Source organism: Equus caballus, chromosome 4, assembly GCF_041296265.1.
Source record: "Equus caballus isolate H_3958 breed thoroughbred chromosome 4, TB-T2T, whole genome shotgun sequence".
In the NCBI taxonomy this organism is placed as follows: Eukaryota; Metazoa; Chordata; class Mammalia; order Perissodactyla; family Equidae; genus Equus; species Equus caballus.
Genome location: NC_091687.1, coordinates 25,054,707 through 25,066,384, shown reverse-complemented (window position 1 = coordinate 25,066,384; position 11,678 = coordinate 25,054,707). Strand labels below are relative to the sequence as shown.

At 41.0% G+C, this 11,678-nt stretch overlaps 1 protein-coding gene across 5 annotated transcripts in view; it reads right to left on the bottom strand.

Annotated features, from left to right (window-relative positions):
• Positions 1 to 10: 10 nt before the first annotated feature.
• Positions 11 to 11,678, bottom strand: part of LANCL2 (LanC like glutathione S-transferase 2) — a 97,785-nt gene continuing 86,117 nt past the window's right edge. For all 5 annotated transcript variants that reach the window (XM_023639069.2, XM_070264451.1, XM_070264452.1 and 2 more), the window contains 3 exons: positions 8,684 to 8,860; positions 5,642 to 5,714; positions 11 to 2,622 (listed from right to left, as the gene is read on the bottom strand). In XM_023639069.2, coding sequence (XP_023494837.1) covers positions 2,507 to 2,622; positions 5,642 to 5,714; positions 8,684 to 8,860 — 366 coding nt within the window. In that variant the 3' untranslated portion in view covers positions 11 to 2,506. The remainder of the gene's footprint in view (positions 2,623 to 5,641; positions 5,715 to 8,683; positions 8,861 to 11,678) is intronic.

Genomic DNA, 11,678 nt, shown 5'->3' with positions numbered 1-11,678 from the left:
ATCCTACAAGTTATCACCACAAAATTGTCTTTACTAACAAAACCAAAGAACCACACACACTTTTTGTGGACATCAATTTTTTTCCTTTCAAATTTTAAAATGGTATTGTGCATATACATATTTTTAAAATTTAGACACATCTTGGAGGACACAAACAAATCCAAGAAATCATGGTGAGATGTTCTGAGGTCAGAATTCAGACACTTAGAACTATTAAACTGACTTCTGTAGGTCTTCTGTTCTTTGAAGTACATGCCACTTCTCCTCTGCCACAGGGACTGAGAGCTGGAACATTATGTAGTGGACCATGTAACAGACCCTAGGAAGTGAGTTCATATAGAATAACAAAGCTACACATCTGTTAACATCTAGTGGGTAAGTATGAAGGCATCAATCCAGCTGACCTTAAAAAAAAAAACCCTGTAAATAAAATCTCCTCCATTTATTCCACAAGTATTTTATCTTCCCTTTAGTGTGTTAGTCAGAAACAAGCCTAACAAGTATGAAAATACATGGCGAGACACCCAGATAACTAGGAGTCACCCTCACTGTTTCTGGTCTGGAGATATGTGGCCAGAATCAGGGCTTCCATGAGCTGCCTCCCTCTTGCTGAGACAGGCTGTATGGGGGGGCCTCAGGGTGATTCCTGGGCAGGACTCCCGGCTTCCCCTGAGAAATGAGACAGCTTGGGCACAACTTTGAGCCGAAGCCTTGAGGGCAGCCATGGGTGAAGCAGGCAGGAACTCACTATACGCTCTGTCCTGTGTGGTATGGATGAGGTGCATGGGGAGGAGGAAGCAGTGCTGATATCACATGAGCTCTTCTGCCAAACAGACCCCTCAGCTTACTCATGACAGTATATTCCGCCTTCAGGTTAACAAGGGCTGCCTGAGAAGCATATTACTAGGCCCAGAAGTCGGTTAGAATATAACCAAGGGGATTTACACCCACAGAAGTTGTCAACCTACTTGGAAGAAAATAGTCATGGCTTGGAAACAAGCGTATCTGCAATGAAGAGTTTCATGAGGCATCACTTAGAAACTGAAGGTCATATGTTAGGGTGTCAGCCCCCAAAATCCTAAGAACTGCATGCATGAAGGATATTTGTCTTCCATGTTGATGTTCTTCTTTCTCCCTTATCAAAGAAGTGGAAACAAGGGCTAACAAATGTCTAGACTGTCCCTTGCAAACAAGGACCAGACATCAGAGAGACCTATCCTGTCTTTTATAACCCAGGCCTTAGCTCATAAGATAGACACACGTAAAAGTCCTAGACCACTGGTAATGTGATGACAAAACTCTTTTAAAAACTTATGCCAATCTACATTAACGCCCATATTTTAAATAAAAAATGTCAGACAGAGAATACCACGATTTTCTTGGTTAGAAGATTATGTTTCCCATATGGACAAATGCAAACTAGTACTTTTATGCTTAATACATTTCACCAAATGTGAGACTTTATCACCCAAATAGTGGACAAAAAAATAACCCCAAATTTATACTTTTGATAACTTACTAAATTTTGAAATAAGTTTAATTGCAGAGACATGGGAACAGTTGAATCTTTCTGCTTATCAGGTATCTGGAATTGCAGCCACTGAACTTATAATAATAAGCTGGGATGTTGATAAAACTGAGGCTCAGCCTGTTTTAATAATGTACATAGACTCTAGAATTGCCAACGCATGGTCACTGCTACTTGATTTACAATGTGGTCATGAAAAGCCTTCCCTGGGGTGTTGTCCTGCTGTCATGAAGTCCACTCCCTGGGCACTGCTGCTGTGGACTGCAAAGAGCCTTCGGAACTTCACACCAAGTGCCTGATTCCTCTGCTGAGAGTGGCTGCAATGCACCCTCTGTGGCTTTGTAAAAGCACTAAGGTGAACGCAAGACACAGAGGGAGCATTCAACTTCCTTGTGGAAAGGCTTACCCCCTCAACCATTCCAGTAAAACCCCCTCTTATCTGTTGTGTTTCTTTTCAATTTTTGGAGTGGTCTTTCCCTCTTGCTCATCTGAAAGGTTCCCACAGAAAATGCTGAAAAAGCATTATCAGTAGGATATCACCCTAGAGCACCTTTCTGATACAGAAGAGACACCACCCAACTATTCACTGTGTGTCAATATCAAAGCCATCCCACTTTAGATACTATATACAGAGAAGAGGCTGTGCCATGCTCTCAGGCATGGTCAGCTCCAGGCTCACAGAAAGAGGAGAGTTTTCCGTTTAGAACAACTTACCCCTACAGACAACAAGTACCAAGAAACATGCAACACTACACTGAACTGGATGTGAAGAATTCATATTTTACACCAGTAAGGGGAACACTGTCACACAACGCTGATGGGATGGTTTCTGTCACTCATGCTCTAACTTGAGGGTCTTGGCAACACAAGTGGGCCTGTGACGGTGTCTACTTCTCCTTTTTTCCCCCTTTCAGGATTCACAGTTGGTTCTGTGTCACGCACTAAGCAATCTGGTGTCTTTTGGTCCAAACAGGTGTCTTAGTAGTCTTTTTGCACCTTTTTGTCTCTCTGTGAAGAGCCAAGTTCAAACGCTGGAAACCGTGATGTCTCCGGAACGAGGACGTCAGAGAGAAAGTGAATCGCGCCAGCCATGCCTGCAATGTAAAATGTGGATCCTGTTAAGACAGACAGGAGGGGCAAGTCTGACACACAGTGATCTGTAATCATTTCCTTTACTGGGGCTGTAAGCATGTGGGAAACAGTGTTCAGGACTTTAAAGACGATTTTATAAAAAAAGGAAAGAAATCCTTACATTAGCACCCAGCAGGTAATGATATCAGTTTTTGTACAATCCTATTTTTAAAAAATTGGTTTCTGGGCTTTAATCTTGTATCTTGAAACTTTAAGATGATCTCACAGAATCATGAGATCAAACTACCAAAATTTATGGGTGCTGCTATTATGATATTTCAACATACAAAACTTCCTCTCTCAGAGCTTTTATATTCTTATTCCAAACAAAAAGTTGCATTTTATAGCTTCTTTAAGTTTTAAGAATATTATTTTAAAACAAACTTTATTTGCTTTGGTCAAAATCCCACCCAAAATCACTGCAGGAACCAAGCAGGTTCTTGCTTGAGGACATCCAGAGGCTCTTGAGGAGGGGGTGAGGGTGGGGCGAGGGAAGCCACCAGCCACTCCAGCCTCCAGGACTCTACCTCCCTCTCCAATCAGCACAATTCCTCCCCTGTTGGGTGTCTGTCATTTGTAGTTTTTCTTTTGATGTAAAATTTACATACAATGACACGCACAGGTCTTCGGTGTACTTAACTGAGTTGTGACAAAGGCACACACCCTGTATAAACCACACCCTGTCAAGCGATGGACTACCTCTATCATCTCCCCGAGGAAGTCCCTGTGGATCCCTCTCCAGTCTGTCTTGCCATCATCCCCACCACAGATTAGTGTTGCCTGTTTCAGAAAGTCATAGGAACGGAACCACATAGTACATAACCTGTTGTGTCTGGCTTCTTCCCTCAATGTTTTTGTGATGTTCATGTTTTGTGTGTGTCGGTACCTGTTTTGCTACATTTGGGTTGCTCCCAGCCTTCCCTATAAGTTCATGTTTGAAGAAAGGGTTCCAGCAGCTTATTTAAAAACTCTGAAAACCAGTGACCAATTAGAACCCATTAGAGATAGGCAGTGACCCTGTAGTTTCAGGAAGGGCCCTAGAGAAGGCCATGCCGAAATGACCCCTGAGTTTTTGTTTGGTGGGATGGGACAGCAGGTCCACCTGGTTGGAGCACTTGGGCAGGAGAGAGCTCTTGCAGGAGGTGTCACAGGTGTCAGCAACCCTGCCTACCTAGTGGCCTCCACATGGACATTCAGTATAACTACTCTCCACCAGCCTACAAGAATCCAGTTAGTGCGTACTAACAGCCCTTGCGAGGCACAGGGAAACAAATGAATCTAATGACTTCCCAGTCTTTAGGGAGCTGTACATTCAAAGATTTTTACCTAGTGGGGCTTTGAAGTTGCCATTATAAACTAGAATTTTTGAATGAACTCGATTTAGAGTTCAGGTATTACTCTGGTACATCTGATGCAAACACATTGCATTTTTATGATATAAAAGTCTAAAATTTTTATTCTGAGAAATATTTTTTCATTATGATTTCTTTGAATATTAGAAAGATCTTATTCTGCGAAAGATAATGACAAATGCTCTATTTTCTGCCTATATTTCGATTATGTGATTAAAAAATAAATTAAGAAATAAAACAGGGCATATCACTACAGAAAATTCAGACATCAAAAGGGTAATAAAGCAATACTACCACAGCTTTACACACATAAATTTGACACCACAGGTAAAATGGAGCAATATCTCGAAAATACAAACTACAAAACTCACCGAATATGAAATAGATAACTTGAACAGCCCTATAAACTATTAAACAAATTGAACTTATAATTCTAAAACTCCCAAACAAGAAATCCAGAAGCTTTCACTGGAGAATTCTACCAAACATTTAAATTAGAATTAACACCAATTATTCCACCAATTAATGCACAATCTGTTACAGAAAACAGAAAAGGAGAGGATATTTCTCAGTACAGTTTATTAGTTCAGTATTACCCTGACACCAAAACCAAAGATAGTACAAAAAAGAAAAACTAAAGGCCAGTATTCCTCATGAACACAGATGCAAAAATCCTGAGCAAAATATGGGTCAATACAATTCTGCAACGTTTAAAAAGAATTGTAAACTATGACCAAGTCAGATTTATTCTAGAGATGCAAGGCTGGCTTAATATTTGAAAATCAACCAATGTAACCCACAATATTAATAGCCTAGAGAAGAAAAAAGATCATATGATCTTATCAACTGATACAGAAAAGCATTTGACTAAATTAAACACCCATCTACTATTTGATATTTAAAAAAACATTCAATCATTTATTCTTTCTGAAGTTTATTTTGGAATTAGTATCAGATGTGGCTCTAAAGTAATTAAAAGTTATCATCAATTTATCCTAACATCATTCAACCTTTGCCCTTTGATTTTTGTGGCCTATGTTACAAATTATCCAGTTCATACACACACACACACACACATATAAACACATAATATAAAAAATACATGAGTCTCTTTGCAGGACTTCTATTTTGTTTTCCTGAATTATATTCTATATATTGTGCCTGCAGCAGACTGTAAATGTTGTATTTGCTGTCTTCAATATTCTCTTGTTTTTTAACTATTAACATTTCTAGTTACTAACATTGGTTATACCTCTTTCCCTAACTTAAATAATTAAATATATTTAAATAAATTACTAGGTTTCCTGTGAACAGATCACAGGAAAAACACAAGATTACAGATGAAATGCAGAGGAGTAAACTTGTTATTTCTTCTGTTTACCGGGCTGCAAACATTCTATGCTCTGTCTGCGTATATATTTCACAAAAGATCTAAAAACACTTGGAAGACATTCACAGGAGCACAAAATAGGTAAGGTAAAGAAACGATACAATTTTGCTCACAGCTTTTTGAGAATTGTGGAGTTACAACTCTAGGAAGAGTGAATGTAACACTGCTAGTCCCAAGAGACAGGAGCACCAGATCCACTCACTCAGATATTTACACTTGGACTCGTTTCCTCAGTCTTACCTTCAAAAAGAGAATAGGGTCTGTCAGGAATGCGGCACCCATGTGCTCCATATTCTAGACACCACTCTGCAAACTAAGAAAAAAGGTATTTATTTTTAAGAGTGGAGATTTGACTCGGTGAAAAGGCAACAAATAAGACACTGCAATGATGTCGCTAAGAATCAGAGAAAGAAGATTCTGGGCAGTAGAGAAATTAGGAGAGCGGGCTCTGGGAGGGACTCCAGCCACCCCTTCTCAGCTGGGAGAAGCCTGGCAAGTTATGTCACTTCTCTATGCCTGCTTCCTCACCTGTAAGGCGATACCTACCTCAGAAGGTTGTAGGGAAGACTGAAGTAGAAAACAAACAACCACCACCTTCTGTCTTTTCTAGGCACCTGCCTCCTCCTGCCTTTACAGGTGATCATTCCTGAAGTAACTTGAAACACTTGCTCTATCCAGATTAAAAACCCTGGCTCTGAAACTGCATTCAGAATCAGCTACTGGCTTCCCTGGCTGCTTCTCTGGCCTTACCTGGAAACCACTCAGCTTCATCTGGTCCCAGCCATTCTTAGTCCCACTCCTGGGAAACTCAACCTGCACTTTGTTGCTCTCTCGCCACAGTTCCCTGTCTACTCCACTGCCTGGAGCACTGCTGCCTGACCACCTTCTTCATCTTTAAAACTCCTCCCTCAGCTCTCAGCAGTTTCCCTTGAGCTCCCTGACCCTTCCTTCTTAAGCCTCATCAATGGGATTTTTATATCATTATAATAACTTTCTCTTTTTTGCTTAAGCTAACTTAATTTCCTTGTCATTTGTATACAAAGAATCATAAGTAATAAACAAAGAATATCAAATTCAGCACATATAAAATAAAACTTATTTTGCTTTCTACCCTCCAAATCTGCTCCCTCTCTTAGCGTGTCTGATGTATCATCTATCTAGTTTCCCTAGTCAGATGATAGGAAGACATTCAGATATTTCCATCTTTTCCACATTGAAAAAAACCCCAATAAATTCTGTGGGCTCAACATCCTAAGTGTTTCTAAATCTCTCCTCTTTACTATCACAGCCAATGCTTTGGTTCACAACTCAACATTTCTTGTGTTAATTATTAAATAACAATTTGAGGAAACCTAACCTCACTCTCATTCTTTCCCGTGACCCGGCACTGTTTCTAATGGGGAGTCTGGCCACGGCTTACATACCCCTCCAGATCAGCACTCACATGGGCTGGTTATGAGAACCACCTGTGGAGCCCGGCCCCTCACTGACGTGGTCTGGGGTGGCTCCAAGCTCTCTTTGAAAGTTTTCCCGTGGTTCTAAGGTGTAACCAGGTTGAAAACTCCTGACTACAGAAAAGGACTAACCTCCTTTGGCCTCTGCCCACCTGTCTGACTTCACCTTTTGACCTCTGCTCTATCCCAACACTGAGGTATACAGTTTCAGGATCATGGAGCTGTTCCATGCCTCTGTGGCTGTGCAGGAACTATCCTCCTATCAGGAATGTGCTCCCCCTCCCCAGGCCACCTCTTCCTGTCCACCTGAAAAACTCTTCATCTTTAAAAAATTAGCTGTGTCTCACCCTCCAAAAGTCTTTCCCAATTCCTCAGATTTACTGAACCATCTACTCTGATGATTATTAACAAATTGGGCTGCTCCTCACCTCTCTATCTTCTGCTCTGCTCCGGCCACATGAACTTCATACGGTCTGCCTGGGTGCCTCACACCTCCAGGCCTTGGGACAAGTAGTTTCTTCTCCTTTTAACAGTTTTACTCATCCCTCTCTGCTAAATTTCTAGCTATCCTTTAGGTCTTGGCCTAAATGTCATCTGAACCCCCTAAAACGTCCAGGTTAGGCATCTGCTCTCTTCTGCATGTGCCTCTTTGTGAGTTTGGGTACTACAGCAGGCATGTGTCTCAGGGGTCTATTCCCTTAGACAGGGAAGGGGTCTCTTATATTCGGGTTGAGAAAAGGTTTCATAATAGTAACAGATGTTCACTGTCCAGAAAATATAAAGAATAAGTCACCAATAATGCCTCCATTATCAAGAGTCATTGTAAACATTTTGGAGTATTTTCTTTCAACCTTTTTTCCATATCTATAAAACTATATTTTGTGAAATGTGTATAGTAAAAAATTCACTAGAAAACATTTACTGAGTCTTGCTTTGTGCCATTCATTTTCACACATTCAATACACATTTATTATTATTCCACTTGGTGCCAGCACTGGTGTAGGGTAGTGACCTAGACAAATAAGATCATGGAGCTTATATTCTACTGGTGCAACATACTCAAGAAACAAGCAGAAATACAAGTTGAATGACTGATTCTTTTACTTGGGAGATCTCAGAGGCCCTAAGAACATCATATAAGCTGAGACTGGAATGGTGAGGATTGCCATACAAATTTCAGGGGAAGGGCATTCTTGACGGATGAAACAGCTAATAAAAGGTTCAAAGAGGACAGTGTGGCATGCTCCACCCTGTGGAGAGGTGGGGGCAGCATGGCTGTAGCATGGAATGTGGTGGGCTCAAAAGAGGGATATGACGAAGTGATGCAGGGGGAGAAACAGGGGAAGGCCAAAGCATACAGGGCTCTGTAAACTCGGGGGAGGACTGTGGGTTTTGTTCACAGTGCAATGGGAAACCATTGAATTTTAAGTAGGGGCAATTATAGATCATCTGCACATTATCTCAGATCATTCTTCTTGGAACAAGAAGAGATGGGTAGTATTTCCCCCCTATTTTTACAGATGAAGAAACTGAGGCTTGAAGGAAAAACATACCCAGAGTCATAAAGCTAATAAATGGCACAGAGGAATTCTAATGAGGTAGTGTGACTCCAGAACTTGTGTCCTCAGAACTCATTTCCATTTCAAAGCCCCATTTTATAGGCAGGATCACTGTGGCACAGAGAAACTAGGGACAAGGCTGCGCCAAAAGAAACAGAAGAAACTGCACAGTTGGGAGAAACAGGTTAGGAGAAGGAAAGAAGCTGTACTTTTGGACTTTGTGAATGTTCTGGAGTGTTCAGCAGTTGTCTGGATAGAAGTGTCCTTACCTTACAAGCTCGGTAGAGGTACTTTCTATCCTGCGTGAGATGGTAAAGGGACAAGAAAGAGTAGCCATTTCCGGAAGTCCCATGGCAGATCCCATAGCCCTTCCGTAGCAAACCTCGCTGCCAAATCACATCACTGCACTCCATGGCATCTTTCAAGTACTTCTCCTCCTTAAAAACCTAGATGATGAACAACAAGGCAGAGTTAAAAAGATGTTTTCAATAAAGAGTTAGCAAAGTATTTTTCCTTGCTGGTTAGAAAATTGCATGGCATTAGGAAACCTGAAATGCACTGGGGATAAAAAACAAACAGACACACAAGCAACCCCACACTGGAGTACCTTACAATCTCAATCTGTCCATCTATTCCCCTGTCCTTCTAGTTCACAGTTTTACAAAAGTAACTCTAAAACTTAGTTCAAAAAATTAAAATGAAAGCTACCAGATCTCTTTGGTAAGATGTCTTGTCACAAAGAAACCACTCTGTGCTTCCTGGAGCACACACCCTGTAGCTCTAAAACTTCTGCTCATGTAGGAGGCAGCTGAGGGAATGATGATTCCACGATGTCCTGTCATCTAGGTCAAGAATACTCCATGTCCCAGGTCAGCCACATGTCAACAAGACCTCAAGATCTGGCACCCATCACAAGGAGGCCTGCGCAGAGCTTTCCACAATCCCAGGAGTAGGCAGGCTGGGTTGCAGAATTTAATGGCACCGTCTCCATCAAGTGGTTGGTATGCAGGTGCAGGGAAGGCAAATGCCTGGCAAGAGGAAGCTGTCTGTTTTGCCTCCCTACATTCCCTTTTAAATATTCTTCTCACGTTTCATTTATTTTGTTTCTCTGGTCCTTTCCTCAGAATCTGTTATTAGTAATCTTCACCTGTTTAACTCATTCCAACCTAGTGCAAATGAGTTTTAGACAATAAATTAGAGTCAAAAAGGTCATGAGAGATGATGTCCTTGGGGATGACAAATAGGACTCATCTTCTTGTGTCCAATATGTAGTGATCTTCTGGGCACCCAGTTGAGAAGGCTCTGAAGCTGAAGGAACAAAAAAAAAAGGCTGAACTATGATCAGTGTCTGTAGTGGGCGAAAAAGAGGCATATTTGCATTTCAGCCACTCTCCCGATGTACAATCTACTCAGTGTCAGAAGCAAGACTGAGTTATGAAAGCAACTGAAATGTGGGCTCTGGGTCAGACTGCCTCAGTTTGAATCTCATTCTGTCACCTTTTAACAGTGTGGTTTTAGATAAGTGACTTAATATCTTCCATCTTAGCTTTCTCAACTATAAAAGGATACTAGTTCTTCATCTCAGTGGCTAGTGGGGGTTAAAATAAGATAATACACAAGAAGATCTTAGCACAGTGCCTGGCACACAGTAAGTGCTAAGTACTCTTCAGCATCATTAACTCTTATTCTTTCCATGTTATCATGCCAGCAAAAATACTTTACCCTGTCATTTGCATCTTAAGCCTCTTAAAATGAGCTATAAAGGGAAACACCTTTTCTTATCCTGAAGAAATACTTGGTCAAAGCTAATAGGTGAAAAGTGATTGTTTTAGTGGCTGTGTCCTGAAATCATACTGAGAGGAAGGTCAGGCCTAAAGACACCTGATTTGCTGTTTTCTAGTGGTAGCCCAGGCATATGTGAGTGTTGAAAGGGAAACCAATGAGATTCCCTTCCTGCTGTCCCTGTTCGCCCTGTAAGACTGAGGCTGTTAGAGGTGTGCCCATAAGGCCACCTTGTTTTACCTGCACCAGTAGCACTTCCACCCCACCCCCACTACCATCATATATATGCATGCTCTGAGTGTGGGGCTACTTTTAATAGTGAGACATTTGAGAATTTAAAGATTATGGGAAAAAGCTCCAAGATTTAATCACAGGTTTGTCTTCTCCACATTGTAGCAATTATAACTTGGCCAGAAAATCTGTTTGTTTATCCATAATACTTCTCTCAAATGGTAAATTTCCCAGGGAAGTGTCATGACAAACAGTTTGGAGAGAGAGTGCAGATGAAAACATAAAGGATCTGGAATCAGAAGACTGGGTTGGATTCCCTCTTCCACAACTACTAACCGTGTGACTTTGAGTACGTCACTGTGACTTCTCTGAACCTATCTGCTCATGTTACAAAATGGACTAATGCTGAGATGACTCAAAGGTTGAAAACAGACAAGGATTTTAGACAGTTATTAAACATCTTTAAGAATGAAAAGGAAACTATACTGATAATCTGATAATCAATGCACAGTTTGGAACTCTCAGAGGAAATGGCAGTATGAAAAAGAAACAGGTATTCTGGAAATGGAAAAACATCAATAGGTGAAATAAAAAATTTATTGGGTAGGTTTAATAGCAGACCAGACATAAGAGAAGAAATCATTAGTGAATATGAAGCTGGATAAATAGAAATTATCCAATCTGAATTACAGAAAAGAAAAATAAAAGTCTCAGAGGCTTGTTAGAAAATAAAGGTCAAATATTTACCAAATGTAGTGAAAGGTACAATTATAAGTTTAAGAGGCTTAAGGGATTTCAAGCAGGATAAATATAAATGGATACACATAGGTACTGACAAATAAAAATGGTAAGCAATAGGATATATTGGAGTATATGAGGAAGCCATTTGGTATAAACCTAATTCGGCCTGACTTTCTTTTTTCCAAAAGGGCCTGACTGTGGCTATTGAGCACGCATTGCATATCTGCTTAGACATTTCCTATGGCCAGAACAAAGGCCCTTGAGATAAAGGTGCAACTTCCCCCCACATTAGCATTTCCTTAGGGATAAGCATTTTTCCTTAGGCTAGGAACTGATTGCTGCACTCCCCTCTGACCACCCAGCTCACCTGTGACCACTCAGCTGGAGACAACACACTGCCACCCTGCTGTGTTCACTGAGACAGAAGACCTACCTGCTGTTTCCATCAATTGCTGTGCCGACAGAGCAGTCTCGCAACTATTGTAAAAGGGACATTTCAATCCTATGTGA